Here is a 17,005-nt window from a genome sequence, read left to right as displayed (position 1 = left end):
CTTCTCTGAGCCAAATTCTCTTTAAATATATTTAACCTTTAATAATAATTTAAAGTTACAACCAAATAAAAACATGAGGGGATTTACTTTAGATTCTAGGGAGCCACATTACATGCCTGGCTTTTACTGAGCTGGGCGTCAGCTCTGCAGTCCGGATCTCCTCCTGCCTTCAGCATCCTGGCTCACAGCACAGCACAGTCACATCACCACAGGGGGAAGGAAGTGGCTTTAGTGTCCGTTGTCAGGGTGGGACCGTAAGAGCATGACTTACTCCTAACAGAGATGGACACAGTTGCCTATCCTAGAGGCTGTCCGTGTCTTTCTGACTCATAATTAAGTCATCCAAGGTATGGCCTTTCCCCCCAGGAGGGTGTCATCCATCAACAAAGACGATAAGCAAATGCTCCAAGACCTCATCGGAGTTGCTACTCAGTAAGAAATGTCGCAGGACCCAGGAAGAAGTTAGGAGCAGCCCAGGGTGACTTGGATCCATAAATGGACCCTGTTGGCACAGCCCTTCCATCAGACACAAGCCTACCAGGCCTTACGGTTCTCCAGCCCCCAGTCCCTCCACCGTGCCCAGCAGATGGGAGGCTGATACAATGCCTTTCCCAGAACACAAACTGGTGTGTGCCTAGCAACAAACTAGATAAAACATACCCATAGGGTAAGAAATGGAAAAAGGCATAAAAAAAAAAAAATGTAAGCAACCGGATTTGTTGGCTTGAGGGGGTAAATTATTTTTAATTTAAAAATTTCCATGAAGACATTTATTCATGTAATGAGTAAAGGAACATTTTGTTCAAAGCCTTGTTGAAATCGCATCCCCAGCCGGACTCCTGGTCTACCACATGAGTAACTCATTAAAAGGGGGAACCAGACAAGTGTGGTGTGAGAGGTGTTTAGTGGACTTGTGTTGGCGGCTGGTGCTCACCACAGGGCTTAATGGTGTGTCCCAGGATGCGGCTGGGAACAGGCATCAATCACCATCGTCTTTGGAATACAACTGTATAATGGCATTGCGGGTAAACTCACAGGCTTTGAAGTCTCAGAGATCTGAGTTTGAATCCATGTTCTACCTCTGCCTTTGGACCATTATGCAAATTCTCTGAGCCTCAGTCTTCTCATCTGTGAACTAGGCATTTTTTTTTCCCTCACACAGTTGCTATGAGGATAAACAGAGGTAATGAATTTAAGTGGGCATATTTAATGAGGGGTAGAATGGCTGACATCATATTCTTCTCCTTTTCACCACCATCATCATCATCATCATCACCATCTCAGAGACAAAGGAGCCAAGATTTTGACCAGTCAGACAACCATCACCAAGATTCTAAGGATTCTGTTGCTAAGTCTGGAAAGAACAAGCAAATTCTGAAACTCTGAGATTCTAAGACAGAATTTTTGGTAGGCGACCTGCTTCTAGGAAAGTTCTTAACCAACAAAAAAGGGCAACTATTGGCCACAAGCTGTGAGCAAACCCCAGCCACGCTCACCACTGCCAGCCAGGGTGAGCATTCTCTGAGGAGGCCAGGCGTTCCCAACCTCATTCCCAGGCAAATGCTACTGTCATTTTTGCTAAGCCCCAGGCACGGCAGGCACATCCCAAGAAGAGAAATCCAGTCTCTTACCCAAATCAAATCAATCCTTACTCTTGGTAATCCATCCCTTCCTGAGCCCATTGGGCCGACAGCCCTGTCTCGCACTAGAGCAGTCCGAGCAAAACACAGTAGAGCCGGACGATCTGAGTTCAAATCCCGCTTCCACTCCTCTTTCGCTCTGGGCCCATTTTCCTCACCTATAAAAGGGTGATAGCAATAGTACTAAGAGGCGTAATACATGACATAGGCTCGACAGACGCTGGCGATGATTACTAGTCCTCCAAACACCCCAAGGAGCATGTGCACAGTGTCAGAAGCAACGGGCGTCTTGGGGGCTCCGTCCCACTCTCCTTCCTCTTCCAAGAACGCTTTCTCCCTTAGGAGAGACGTGAGCCAACAGCCTGGGCAGAACCTCAGGCCAGAAAAGGAACTGATTCCAGAGGAACTCCGAGACCACAGTGGCCACAGGCCACAGCGCGCACAGTCTCGCCCCCGGCTCCCGGGGAGCAGCGGGAGAGGCCATACATGGACCCTGCAGGGGGAAGCTGTGATGATACGGCGCCTGCTCAGGGCAGGCCCACCCTCAGTGCCTTCCCACAGGGAGTGGGCAGCTATCAAGGGAGGACTGTCTTCTCTTAGGCCTCCGTGTCCACATCTCCTCAACGAGGGCCGTGAATTCCAAGGTCTTCCCCAGACCAAGTGGACAAAGCCCCCCGGAGAAGGCAGGCTGCTTGGCCATCTTAGTGTCCCGCTGACCACCTTCCCTGCCCGCCCCTCCCCCTTTGCACACACCTTCCAGCACAGGGGCCTCTGGGAGCCCCGAGAGAGAAGGAAGCGTTTGAAAGTTTTGTTTTGGGTGATGGGGGGGGCAGAGGGGAGTAAGAAGGAGAAAGGGACCAGCAGCCAGAGCCACGGTCTTGGCACACGTTTCCATTCTATAGAGGGTCATGTTCACAGTAGCCGCGTAAAGGGAGGGAAATGACAGGTGGAACCCTGGGAGGAGGGTCTCGATCGCTGGAATCTGTGCCCCCACGTTCCTCAGAGAGACTCCCTGGGCCCAGGGGGGGGGCAGGCCGGCCCTTCTGCGAGGTCAGAGCCCCCCGGACAACCTGGCTGTGAGCCTCTTCATGTGCCTCCGTTCTCCTAACTCCACATCACCTTACTGTTAGTCTCGAGTCCCTTTTCAACTCACAAATTCAAACTATGGTTTATACGCCGCGCTGCAACTCACAAATGGCTTTCATTTTGTAAAGCATTCCTTCTAATCCTTGCAACAACCCTAGCACATATACGCCATCCCCATTTCACAGCCACAGAAGCCGAGGCTCGGAGATCAGGTAACGTCTCTGAGCAGGAAAAGCCGCGGCACCAGGTTTGGCCTCCGTGTCGGTCGCTCCGGCCACCACATCCCCGACGGCCTCCGCCCCACTCACCGACCCTGACCCCTCAAGCCTGGGTCAGAGGCCCGTCTTCAGTGCCCACCGGGCTTTCTCCGGAACCTGATTCTTACCACCCAGAATGTAACCCCCTGCCCCCCACCCTACACTGGGTGCTCCCCGAAGGCAGGGCCCGTGTCACTGGGTCTTTCCCAGTGCTGGTGCCCCACGCCTGGCCCAGGCTCCGTCGGTGGGCACCTGATTGAGATCTGCTATGTGGATGAGTGAATGTCGGACCAACTCACAAAGAGATGCCTCTCTGAAGAGCCAGAGCGGTACCGCCTAGCCCCCACGTCTGATTTCCCAACCCTGGCTTCCCTATGCCGAGGGCACACCGCGTCTTACACGGGGCAGCCCCGAGAAGGAACCCATGGGTGCCAAAGCGACTTCACGGCCACCATCAGATATTCAACAGAGGCCGGACCCTGAGTGAGACGGGCCTCCCCGTTCTTGTTACCGGCACAGAGCGCCAGCTCTCAGGCACCGGGGCTCCCACAACCCCAGACACGATGTGCGGAGCAGCGAGTGGCCGCTTCCCGCTGCCCGGGAACAGGCAGGGGTGCGGCAGAGGCGGGAGCGGCAGCCTTGGGAAGCACACGGCCAGACTCCAGTGCCGCCAAGTGGAACCGTCCCCAGCAGCACAGTGCCCGGCGGGGGCTGGCATGGCCAACGAGGCTCTGCAGACGCAGAGGACAAACCCAGGGCGGCAGCCGCTCCTCCGGGTCAGGAGCAAGTGAAGGCAGAGTCTGCAGACCTGACGCCGAACACTGTCCGAACACGGTCCGTGGCCCAGGGAGTGGACTGCTGGTGAGGCAGGGCGGGGGCGGGGGGGGTGTGGGCAGGGATACTGAGAACTTCCTGGAGAAATGGAATGAATGGGCTTTGGGCACAGCAGGCCACTCCCTGCAGGGCACCTTGTGTCTCCACGGCGCTCTAGACCAGGGGTCCTCAAACTTTTTAAACAGGGGGCCAGTTCACTGTCCCTCAGACCGTTGGAGGGCCGGACTATAGTTTAAAAAAAAAACTATGAACAAATTCCTATGCACACTGCACATATCTTATTTTGAAGTAAAAAAACCAAAACGGCAAAAACACCCGCGTGTGGCCCGCGGGCCGTAGTTTGAGGACGCCTGCTCAAGACTGTAAGCTCCTTAAGGGAAACAGCCACGTCCGACTTGCCTTTAGAGCCCTCCAGGCCACGGTGCCCGGCACAGAAGGGGGTGGGGGGATGGGGGAGGAAGACAAAGTGATCCATGAGGAGGGAAGCAGCTCATCGGAAGTGGGGGGAAGAACGCAGTGGGTGGCGAGAGGGCGAGCTCCACGGAACAGAATGTGGAGGGGAGCCCCAGGCCTGGCCCCGTGGGGTGGGGCTGGGGTGCGCATGGTCAGCGATGACTCAGAGGAGGCTCGGGGAAGACCCTGCTCCCCGCAGCGTCCGCAGGAGAGAGTCCCAGAAAGGGAAGTCACCGAGAAAAACCCGCCCTGAAATAACAAACACCTATGGGCAAGGCCCTCACCCGGGAGCCCCGGTAGGCCATTACCCAGGGCTCATAAACACGGCAATTACAGGAAGGAAAACAGGGGCACCCATCCGGGAGCAGAGCCTCCAGCGGGTGGAGAGCGGCCAGCAGCACGGCCGCCCGGTCCCATGCTCGCTCGGACAAGGAGGGCGAGTGGAAAGGGGAAGAAACCAGTTCTGTTTGCGGTTCTCGGCTTCTGCAGGCTGCCCAAGCCGGGATGCCGCTGGAGCAAAGGAAGTGATTTTAGGAACTCCAACATCGGACCCGGCGTGGGGCAATGCCACAGCGCGGGGCACAGGACGCCCCGGGCGCAGGGGCACGGGCCGGGGAGGGCAGGGGCCCCGGTCCGCCTGGCTTTTGCAGCTGGCGCTCACCTGGCCGCCGGGAAACCTGGGACCCCGCTGGGCCGAGGGGGGAGCCTGGCTGGCGGGTCCTGCTGAGCACGGCCACCTAGGTGTGCCCTTCAGGCAACTAGCAACCCACCCCAGCGCGACCTCAACCTCAACGTCACGTCTGAGATCTCTCGGTCTCCCACTGTTCTTCCTGCCAAACCAGGGCTCCCAGCTTCCCTGTCACCTAAAGGCTCAAGACACGTTCCCGCATCCTTTTCCCATGGAGTCACCTTCCCCCAAAGCTCCGTCCTCCCTTGGAGACGCCCAGAAAAGCCCCACCGTGGAGTCCTTAGCTCCAAGCTCACCACGGCCAAGGCTCTAGTCTCCCAGGTGCCCCGCTGGCCTCTGCAAAGGGCCCCCAATGCCCCTGACCAGGAAGGAAAAAACAAATTCCCGAAGAGGCCAAGCAAGGCCATGACCCCCCCAAAACCCCCGGAGACCCCCCTTCTCCCGGTCACACCACCCACTCCAAGCCTCCCCCACGCCCATCCCCCCCACACCCCTGGCTCCTCTGGGGGTTGCTCTGACAGCGCGGAGTCCCCGGAGGGACCGAGATGGGAGAGTCCGCATCTCCAAACACCTGCGCCTGCCCGCCTCCCCCGTGGCTGGCGCGCAGCAGAACAGGTACCAAAGGTCCTGTGGCCAGGCACCCGCCGAACAGGAAATTCCACCTGTCGGGCCAGCTCCCGGGCCACAGAGGGCAGTGGAGCGGTCCCCGGGCCGAGACAAAGCGCCGCAGAGGTGCGGGCCGTCCAGCTGCCGCCGCCGCCGCCGCCGCACCCGGGGCTCCCCGCCCGGACGGCGCCCGCAAAGCCAGCTGCCCTCGCCCCGGCCCGAGGGGGTCCCGGCTCCCCGCCGCCCGTGCCCCTCGCCCCACCTCCGGCCGCGAGCTGTACTTGAGTCCGGCGCCGAGCTCCTTGGCGCCCCCTCCGCCCTTGCGACCCCGATTGCTCTTCATGGTCCCGGCGACCGCTCGCGGGTCTCAGAGGCGTGGTCCCCGCGGGCGGCTGGCTCCCATCGCCGCCGGGTCCGGTGGGTCGCGGGGCGCGCGGGGCGCGCGGCGCAGGCGGCGGGGGGTCCGGTCGGTCGCAGGCCCGGCTCCCGGCCAGCAGCGGTGCGCGGGGCGGGTCTGCCCCGGCTCTTCCTGTCCCGCGCAGGTAGTTTCAGGGTGTGGCCTCCCGGGCCGCCCCGCCTCCCGCCGCTCTCGCCTGCACCTTTCCCAGACCCGCCGCCCCCTTCGCGGGGCCGCCTCCCTCCGGCCTCGGGAACCGCCTCCCTCCGCCCAGGGGAGAATCAGGCCACCGGCCTGCGGGTGCCGGGGAAGTGAGCGGCGGCGGCTGCCTGGGTGGTGGCCCTTCGCGCTGCCTGCGCCCCGCACCTGGTCGCCGGCACCCAACCCCAGCAGCGGGGGTTGTCCGCGCTCTCCGTCCCTCCGGGGAGAAGCGGCCTTTCCCCTGGCCCTTCCGCCCGCTCCCTGGAGGCCAGCCGTGCTTTCTCTCCCGCCCTCTTGCAACTTCAGTCTCCACCTGGCGGCGTGACTAGGTCTCAATTACAACCTCTCCAAACCCCAACAAAAACCGGGCGGCCCCGGCCCAGCCTCCCCCGCAGCCCAGTTCTCATTGTTAGAGGCCCTTGCTGGCCGGCTTCCAGCTCTCCCTGGGAGTGGGGGGGTGGTCACCCGAGTCCTGAGGTGCTCACCCAAATGCCCTCTTATCTGCTCCCAGCATCCTTTACCCATTTGCAGCCTCTGACACGATCCCATCCTCAGATGCCCACCTACCCCGGGCTCTGGTCCTACGTTTTGGCCCCTAAATGCCATGGTTTCCAAGTTCTCCCTTCAGCCTCCTCCTCTTTTTCTCTACACGTTCTTGGCGTCTTGTCTTAGGGCTGTAGGGAGGTGGCTCTACCTTCCTAGCATTGGCATCGAGGAGTCGTGTTCTGGTGCTACACAGGCAACAGATACTATTGAGCACGTGTTACATGCTAAGCACACACTCCAGGTGCCGGGAAAACAAGAGTAAATAAAATCCTTGCTGTGCCATCCTCAAGCCCCAGACTTCCTTTCCAGACTAACCCATCTTCCGCGGTTTTCCCTGGTTGTGACTGTCATTCTCCCAGGCTCAAAACCTTGGGGTCATCTTGGAATCTCCACCTCCCCCTTACACCTTTTTTTTTTTTTTTTTAAAGAATAGTTAGTGATTTTTAGAGATAGAGGAAAGGAGAGGGCGAGAGAAACATCGATGTGAGAGGGCAACATCGAGCAGCTGCCTCCTGCACCTCTGGTTTTCAGCCTGCAATCCAGGCGTGTGCCCTTGACTGGGAATCGAACCGGCAACCTCCTGGTGCGCAGGATGATGCCCAACCAACTGAGCCACACCGGCCAGGGCTCCCCCTTACATCTTCTATCCAATTAGTCCCAACGCCGGTCAAGCCTTTCTCTCAGGCAGCTGATATGTAGAGCCCTTTCTTTCCTCCCCACTTAGAAGATCCCTGTGTACACCCCCATCACCCTTTGCCTGGATTTGCGTACCAAGCGAGTGATCTGCCTCCAGCTGCCCTCTGATCTCTTCCACACACACAGCCATCAGGTCCCTCTTCCTCAGCCACAGCTTTACAAGCTGCAGTGGCTCCTGGATCCAGCCCAACCTCCCCAGCATGGCTTTCACAACGGCCACCTGCCTTCCTCGGCAACCTGGCTTCCCAGCATTCCTTGGGGCTCCTCTCAGCCAGGCTTTCCCACCTGTGCACCCTCCCTAGTGCTGCTCATTCACTGGGAGGCCCTCCTCCTTCACACCCACATCGCCATATTGAGACAAAGTCACCTACGGAGGCATCGGAGTCGTCGGTAGTCATCAGTGGTATTCACTGACAGTTTCTAGCTCTCTCCTTTCCCGGCACGGGCCAGCATTGCACTCCTTCTCCTTCAAAGGTAGGTGTGGCCATAAGGCTAGCTGTGGCCACGGAAATGTCACCTGAGGGGACACACACCACGTCCAGGTAGGAGCCTAAGGAAGCAAGTCCCCGCCCCCTTCTCCTTGCAAAGTCACCCCGGGGAGCACAGGGTGGTCCTGTGACCCTCAGCGGCTGCCACGTGCAGAGACCCCCTCTGATGTGCACCAGACATGTGGCATGAATAAGAATTAAGCTTTGGGCCCTAACCGGTTTGGCTCAGTGGATAGAGCGTCGGCCTGCAGACTCAAGGGTCCCAGGTTCGGTTCCGGTCAAGGGCATGTACCTTGGTTGCGGGCACATCCCCAGTAGGAGGTGTGCAGGAGGCAGCTGATCGATGTTTCTCTCTCATCGATGTTTCTAACTCTCTATCCCTCTGCCTTCCTCTCTGTAAAAAATCAATAAAATATATATGTAAAAAAAGTAAAATGATTTCCCAAGGTGACTGCACCATTTTAAAAAAAAAGAAAGAATTAAGCTTTGGGGAAGTTAAGCCCCTGAGAGTTGAGGGTTGTTCAACGTTGCCACAAGCCTAGCCCATCCCGACTGATGCTCTGTCTTCTCCTTGAGATTTCCCTTCCCTCCAAACCACAACTAGGTCTGCTTGTACCGCCGTCGTGGAATTGACCACCTTTTCTTTGCAGGCCCATCAGTGTCTTCCTCATTCGTTGAGCCCCTGGAGCCCAGCACGACGACTAGTATAATAACTCATGTCAGTTTTATAATAGAAAATAGACCTGCTGCCTTCCTTCCTATAAAGCATTCCAGAGCTAAATGGAAGATATAAAACACGAGTTTCTGCATATTGGGACAGAAATCCCCCGTGTCCCTCCTCGGTAGTACATCGGTACTGTAGTTACCAAAGGCACAACAATACCTTTCAGCGAATGTGGGTGATTGAAAGTAGCTGGTTTCAAAGTAGTGTAAGTGCGTGGCATTCATGACTCTGAAACCCGCTGTTCGGCAGCCAGAGGAGTGTCTCGTATCGTCTCCCAGGTTCCTGGAGCGTCGCCTTTCAGCTCTTGGCTAATGAACGCCTTGCAGAGAAGGCACGCGGCGCTGTCATTTGGACGCAATACACATGCAGTGAATTTACTGCGCATCCCAGACCCTTCCCCCAGGGCCACTGTGTCATGGCCATGGCCACTAAACCCACTTGGTTTCATCCTCCTAACATTATGGCATGTGAATTAAGTACTTTTTAAAAAATATATTTTTATCGATTTCAGAGAGGAAAGGGAGAGAAACATCGATGAGCGAGAACCATTGATTGGCTGCCTCCAGCACGCCCCCCACTGGGGATCGAGCCCACAATACCGGCATGTGCCCTTGACCGGAATTGAACCTGGGATCCTTTAGTCCGCAGGCCGACACTCTATTCACCGAGCCAAACCGGCTAGGGCGAAATAAGTGCTTTTTAAAAATATATATTTTTATTGATTTCAGAGAGGAAAGGGAGAGAGAGAGAGACATTAATGATGAGAATCATTGATTGGCTGCCTCCTACACGCTCCACACTGGGGATCAAGCCCACAACCCGGGCATGTGCCCTGACCGGGAATCAAACCATGAATCGAATCGCCACCTCCTGGTCCATAGGTCAACGCTCAACCACTGAGCCACCGGATCTTTGCATGTTTGATATGTTTTGGTCCATTGCCGTTTCTATGCTCCTTGATGTTCAAACGGTCTCCCCTTTGGGCAGTGGGAGTCCGCTCCACTCGCTCTGTGTCCTTCGGGCCCAATCCTACCCCCTTTGTTTGTTTCTGGGCTTTCTGGTGAGATGTGCCAGGCTCGTCTTGCACATTTCCTGCCCAGACGTGCAGTTAGCCATTTCTTCAAGACATCCTACTGTCTTTTAGTGAAAAATGATATTTCAAGACAGTCCATTGTTTCCATTGTTTCTGGGGCTTTTGGTGGACAAATGTAGGGATTTTTTAAGAGATAAAATACACAACGCGTTTATATTGATACTTTCAGTTCAAATATTGACTCAACTTATTCTATTTTGCGTCTGTATTTACTATTCCCCACACCGAGAGTCCTAATTCTCACGTCACTTTTTTTTTTTTAAAGTCCTATCCCTTTATTAATTGACAGTAACAGGTACAATTTTCTCATGAGAGCTCAGTGAATTTGCCCTTAATGGAGTTTTTGTCAACTTGCCAGCTCACGAACAGCATACTCTAACTAATTTGAGCAAAAAAAAAAAAAAAAAAAAAGAGGAAATTATTAAAAGCTTTGTAGGAAGCTCATAGAATCTCTGAGAGGGCCAAAAAGGCAAGAGGGGAGGAGACCCAGCCAGGATCCAGGCCAGCTACTCCAACCGCAGTGCTGCTCCCGAAGCCCCCACTTCTCCAACCCCAGGGAGACACCTCCAGCTCATCACCTGGGCACCGGTGATGTTACCATGGCTGGCTTCACACCTCCAGCCAGAGTGGCCTTTGACCTTTGTTCCCTCTTGAGTAAGTCTCCTGTGAGTGCGGCTCATTGGCTCACCCACCAGCCTGCTAAGCCGAGGTCTGGTTCCTGCCTTGGGTAGGCAGGACTTACCACATGGAAATCCTCCAAATATAGGAGGGCTGCTCAAAAGACACCCTGGTTTCCACACACTGGGCTCTGAGCTGGGGGTATCCTTGGAGCCTTTGGGGAAATGCATTCTATTTCCCTGGGCTACTTCCTCGATGCTCTGTCTTGAGAGCATCATTGAAACCTTCCCTTTCTCTGACCCTCCTTGCCGGCCACATAATCAGCACATCCCAGTCCATCCCTTCTGCCATCTGCTATGTGTAGCTATGCCCCGCCCACTCGGACCCATGGTGCTGACCAGCCTCCAGGGGCTGGCAGGGGCTTCTTAAAATCAGTGTGCCGACTCATTTGCTTACATTCTGAGCTCAATGCCGAGTGCTAGTTAAATGAACTTAAATTTTAATAGAATAATGAAAATATATGTCTTGTGTATTTTAAAAATTCTTCTAAGGCCTTATCTTCACTGCGATGGAAGATAGTAACATTGCAAGCATAGAACAAGAGTGACCAAGACTGACATTTCTAGTCCTCGTACAAGCTTTTCAACATCCCTGTTATGAAGGTAAAACAATTATCACCCAATAAGTTGGCAAACAGTGTTTTCAATGCGCAAGACCACAAATTTACATTTACTACTCATAATGATGTTCCTCTCTCTACGTGTATTTTGGGTTCGGAGTTGTTAATAAATATTATGAGGCCAACTTCATTCATGAGACTTGAAAAATGAATGTCAAGTGCTCGAAGACAAGCCACTACAATGTTTTTAGTGCTTAAAGTCGTGCAATATTCCATTTAGTAATTTACAAAATATCCATTAAGGAATGATAATGTACAGCTTGAGGTCTCTTAATGATAAAAGCCAAAGACAAAGAGCCATCAACCATGATAGAATGCCTTTTTCTTGCCACAGTCCAAATGGCTGAATACACAGAAAACAACAAAGCAGCACTGTGGTCCATTTTTCTGTCGTAAATGCTGTTGGGAGAGGCACAGATTTGAAGACGCTAACAAAACTAATGTCAGACTAACAAAGGTTCAGAGGAAAGCACTGACCCCGAGAAAGAAGATTCCTACCAAGAAGGGCTCCTGGTGGCTAACGGCTCATATTTACAAACAGAGCCGAGCAGGTGTTGCTAAACAGGGACCTCTGGGCTTGCCACCTGCCAGCCTGCGCTGTGGTCCTACCTTCTGAGCCACCTTCATAAAGGAGTTCCCAGAATCCTATTTCAACCAATAGGACTGAGACTTTCCCCATCGAATTAGACCTGGCCAGCTGCATCTCATTTAGCATCTTCACCGACCAATCAGAGCAGCTGCCTCCGAATCATCAGGACTGTGCTTTTTGGATCAATCAAACTGAGGACTTGGGAGTCCTTGTTTGCATGAGGACAGGCCAATCAGGGACCAGGGGCAGGGGCTTCTCTCAGTATGAGCAGAGCAGAGGTGTCTACTAGTAGCTAGCGGGGCCACCTCCTAGGGCCTCCTCACAGCTGCATCACAGCTGGGATGCTGCTCCACAGCCATGCTGCACCACAACTGAACGGTTTTCACTGAGTAGTTCCCTTCTTCACCACACCTCCAATTGGGGGTTCCTTTTGGCACTGATTTGGTGCCAATGACCACCGGTTGACACTAGTACAGCCCAGCCAATTGTATGAATCACGAAGTACACACATACCACTTTTTAAGCGAGCCCTATGTACTGGGGAGGTGTGTTCTCAAGAGTTAAACATAATATCTAACATTAATCGGGCATCTGCTCTGCGCTGGGCACCAGTCTAGGTGTAGGCGCTTTACCTGTGGCTACTCCCTCCTCCCCCAGGGAGGTACTGTCACCACACCCATTTTTTTTCAGATGGAGAAGTGAGGTTAACTTCCTCAAGGTCACAGGAAGTGGCCGAATTAGAAAAAGAACCAGGAAATACGGTTTCAGAATCCCCTGCCTGTAACATTATAGCTGACTTGTATTTCATGGTAAATAATGTGTTATGTGAAATACGAGAAAACTGTAATACTGATGGGCTGACGGCTCGGGCTGGAGTAAAGAAATATCCCCAAATCAGACTCCGGTGCTAGCCCACCTGGGAACCACAAATACACAAGATGCTACCAAACAGCTTCAATGTAGTTATTTTGATACTAAGAATCCAGAACTTTAAAAATACGGTAGAATCTTTGCAATATTTTTAATAAGGTTATGTGACCAATAAAATATTCTATACCAAATTGATTTGTTGAGCTTAAAGATGTCACACTGTTTTTAGCTTGTTTTTAAAGCTAAAAAAACATGTTTTGATTTTTTTTTTTTTTCCTAAAGAAACTTATGTGCCCTAGCTGGTTTGGCTCAGGGGATAGAGTATCGGCCTGCAGCCTGAAGGGTCCTGGGTTCGATTTTGGTCAAGAGCACGTACCTTGGTTGTAGGTTCCATCCTGGTCCCGGTTGGGGTGTGTGCAGGAGACAACCAATCAATGTCTCTCTCTCACATCCATGTTTCTCCCTCTGTCTCTTCCCCTCCCTTCCACGCTCTCTAAAAACCAATGGAAACATACCCTCTAGTGAGGATTAACAAGATAATAAAAAAATAAAGAAAATTATGCTGTGGGGGAATTTGGAAACAAATGTCTGGAAAGATGTCCGTTCTGGGTAATTTTGCTGTTGGAAGTATGCCCAACCTAAAGGACCTGCTTGTATCCTTAACTTGAAAAAAGCCTCGGTAGAGAGGATGGGAAGTGCAGTGCTGTCTGTAAAAGGCACCTCTTCCATTGCGACCTTTTGTGAGGCGTCTCCTCTGGCTTTTTAAAAACACAGCTTCACTGAGGTATAACCGACGTACAATAAAACTGCACACATTAAAGGTGCACAACCTGATAAGTGAGACGTACGTGTACCCCTGTGAAACCATCGCGGCAATCCAAACTCTCAGCTTTGGATAGACCTTTGAACCCGGCTTTGTAATGGCTCGACTTCAAAGTGTTAAAACACGATTTAAAAAATAATAAGGCAGGGGCGGCCTAACTCCCTGTGTGGGAGGCAGTGACCTCCTTCCAGAGAAGGTGGGGGCGGGGGGACGGAGACTTCCCAATGAGACACTGACACACTTTCCTTCCCTCACTCTCAGCCGAAGCCCATAGTTTATTCAGTTTCCTCCTTTTAATGTCCCAGACACCAACTTCTATTTAGTGTTTCTTTAAGCCCCTGTTGACTGCGGCCGTTCCTCACTCACCTAGCTTTTGATGATTTGGGTGGTGTGCAGGTGTGTGGTTGGGTATTTTGTAGGACGCCCCTCTATTTGGGATTTTTCTCATAAGATCCTGAGGTTGTGTATTACTGGGGAGGGGGACCACAGAGGGAAGGTGCCATGCTTGTCACACTGGATCAAGGGCACCTGCTGTCACCATGGTGGCACGGTGACGCTGGCCCTGACCACCTGGCTGAGGCCACCTCTTTGCTTGAACTAAAACTGGCATTATTTTACTGGACCCAAAAGGCTTTGTACCTTAATAACTTTGGGGGGGGGGGGCGGTCATCTTTTGATGCTTTCCAAGTTTTTACTTATGACAGTACATGTTTATAATTTAAAAATAACTATACATACAAGGCACATACGAAAAGTGTTTCATTGCTGGAGGCTGCTGCTCTAAGTCTCAGTATTTTCATCTCAGCCAGACCTGGTGAATGTGGCCAGAGAACTCCCAAAGATTCCCCAAGAACAGTGGTTCTCAACCTTTCTAATGCCGCAACCCTTTAATACAGTTCCTCATGTTGTGGTGACCCCCAACCATAAAATTATTTTCGTTGCTACTTCATAACTGTAATTTTGCTACTGATATGAATCGTAATGTAAATATCTGCGTTTTCCGATGGTCTTAGGCGACCCTGCTAGCGGTTCTCAACCTGTGGGTCTCTGCTGTAGAGCCTAAGACCATCGGAAAACACAGATCTTTACATTACGATTCATATCAGTAGCAAAATTACAGTTATGAAGTAGCAACGAAAATAATTTTATGGTTGGGGGTCACCACCACATGAGGAGCTGTATTAAAGGGTGGCGGCATTAGGAAGGTTGAGAACCACTGCTCAAGAAAGCCATGCCCAACCACTCCTAGAAAAACATGTTAATTGTCTCTGGTCCCGTTCTCTGTGCACTGGAGTGCTCCGCAGTAGGGATGCTCCATGGAAGTGCCCCCAGAGGACAGACACCATTTCCCGTGTTCATAGAGGGTAACAAGGCAACACACCGTCCTCCTTGTTTTAAAAGGACTTGACCCTTCACCCCAGAAAACAGAGCCTGCTGCACAAGCCACAGCCTGGGCTCCGGGCAGAACAGCAGGGACTTGGTGGCCATATTATGGCTGTAAAATGCGAGGACAAGCCATACAGGTCCTTCTAGTTCCTCCCATCCACCTTGTCTGTGCCCATCACTTCCAACGGGTACCAAGAGACAGTAGAGTGGACCCCTGGACCCCCCCAATTTTTAGGGACTCATCACATCACAATCTGGGTCTCCTAAAACAAAAATGTCAGTGTCGCCCTGGCCGGTTTGGCTCAGTGGATAGAGCATCGGCCTGCGGACTGGGGGGTCCCGGGTTCGATTCCAGTCAAGGGCATGTACTTTGGCTGTTGGCAGATCCCCAGTAGGGGGTGTGCAGGAGGCAGCTGACCGATGTTTCTCTCTCATTGATGTTTCTAACTCTCTATCCCTCTCCCTTCTTCTCTGTAAAAAAATCAATAAAAAATATACTTAAAAAAATGTGTCAGCCTGGCCAGTGTGGCTCAGTGGTTGAGCGTCGACCTAGGAACCAGGAGGTCACAGTTCGATTCCTGGTCAGGGCACATGCTTGGGCTTGATCCCCAGTGTGGGGCATGCAGGAGGCAGCCAATCAATGATTCTCTCTCATCATTGATGTTTCTAACTCTCTCCCTTCCTCTCTGAAATCAATAAAAAAATATATATTTTTTTAAAAAGGAATGTCTGTCAGAGCAACTGAAACTGAGCAGATTCCCAGGATACTGAGCTGGCTGGTTTGTCACTGCCAGCGACAGGGAGGCAGGAGGACCTCGGACCAGTCAGCTGAGCGCTGCCGGCACCTGCGGCTGACAGCACAGTGAGGTGGGCAGGGCACATTCCTCAGACAGCAGGCTGAGTCACCAGGGAGAAACTGCGAGGTGAGTAAGTTTCTCTCAGGACGTGTCAAGGGGCCAGGCCTGCTGGCCAGTACCTGACTTACACCATCCCCATGGCATTTTCTTTCAAAACTAAAAACTTTCTCTACCATACCTACAGCCCTGCATCCATCCAGGGCGAGGGAGAGATGTGGGCTTGGTTGCATTGACATTCAACTCTAACCTTTATTGCCTCTGTACTGGCCCCATCTGAGTCACGAATGGGTGAACAGAACTCACTGCAAGTTCACCAGCCCCGAACTTCTCCAACGTCCATCAAGAGCAGAGCTGGTGATGGTCAAAGTCCCAACAGTTGACCGGCGGATAGGTCCTCATTGACACTCCCAGCTTGTAGGATGACTGACATGTGTACCGAACAAGGGCTGACAGCTGGCTGGGCCTGCTCTCTGCCCCATCCCTCACCCCTGGACTAGGACAACCTCAGCTCTCTGGAGGAGAGAACCCTGCTAGAAAGGCTTGAACAGTTAAAGTAGACAATGCCTGTATAGCGCCCAGCAGGGGGCAGACACGTGAGACTTGGACTTCCGAATGCTGGATCCACACTTTCCAACGGACCCTGCACAGGGTTCAGTGGCTTCACTCTTCTCACTCTGGCAGAAACTCGAGTCAAAAAATTCCTTTAAGTTTCATTTTTTCTACAACCTTCCTGGCAGCAATGTGAGTGGCCGGTGCAGGAGGGAGGCAGATGAGGAAGTACTGAGGGTTACAAAGAACCAGCCTGTTGAACTGGTTCACCCCAACGTACTTCCTGGCCAGAGGCTCTTAAAATGCACACTCCCTATTCTAGTCTCCCAGGGAAGATGCCTCACGTGTGTGCACACATGGACATTTACACATACACATGCCTGCGATGCTTATAATGCACCATATATGTAAACTGAAGAGTCACATTATCCCGATTTTATTTATTTTAAAAAATATATTTTTATTGATTTCAGAGAGGAAGGGAGAGGGGAGAGAGAGATAGAAACATCAATGATGAGAGAGAATCATTGATTGGCTGCTTTCTGCACGCCTCACACTGGGGATTGAGCCCACAACCCAGGAATGTGCCCTGACTGAGAATTGAACCGTGACCTCCCTGTTCATAGGTTGACGCTCAACCACTGAGCCACACTGGCCGTGCTCATTAACCCTATTTTACTCTTTTGCATAGAGCTGGACATTAAAGTCAGATCACAGTGAACCCCGTCCCCAGATACAAAGTGCTGTGAGCAGTTGTCAGGTAAACAAACCTCCTCCAATGAGAACACATCGCCTCCTAATGGCAGGTTAAGAAACTCAGAAATGGAAATACTGAATGTCAACTGTAATTGAAAAATGAAAGAAAAAAAACAAACTCAAAAATGAAAGCTGCAAACACTTCTCTGAAAATTGAGGCACTAAAGAC

General features: G+C 52.5%; 1 protein-coding gene across 1 annotated transcript in view; it reads right to left on the bottom strand.

Annotated features, from left to right (window-relative positions):
- The window catches only part of ST14 (ST14 transmembrane serine protease matriptase), a 38,055-nt gene extending 32,078 nt beyond the window's left edge, over positions 1–5,977 (bottom strand). The window contains exon 1 of the mRNA XM_008142854.3: positions 5,827–5,977. Within this exon, the coding sequence (XP_008141076.2) occupies positions 5,827–5,907 (81 nt within the window). The 5' untranslated portion in view covers positions 5,908–5,977. The remainder of the gene's footprint in view (positions 1–5,826) is intronic.
- Positions 5,978–17,005: the final 11,028 nt, after the last annotated feature.

This window comes from Eptesicus fuscus, chromosome 23 (genome assembly GCF_027574615.1).
Source record: "Eptesicus fuscus isolate TK198812 chromosome 23, DD_ASM_mEF_20220401, whole genome shotgun sequence".
Lineage (NCBI taxonomy): Eukaryota > Metazoa > Chordata > Mammalia > Chiroptera > Vespertilionidae > Eptesicus > Eptesicus fuscus.
This window is presented reverse-complemented; position numbering and strand designations above follow the sequence as displayed.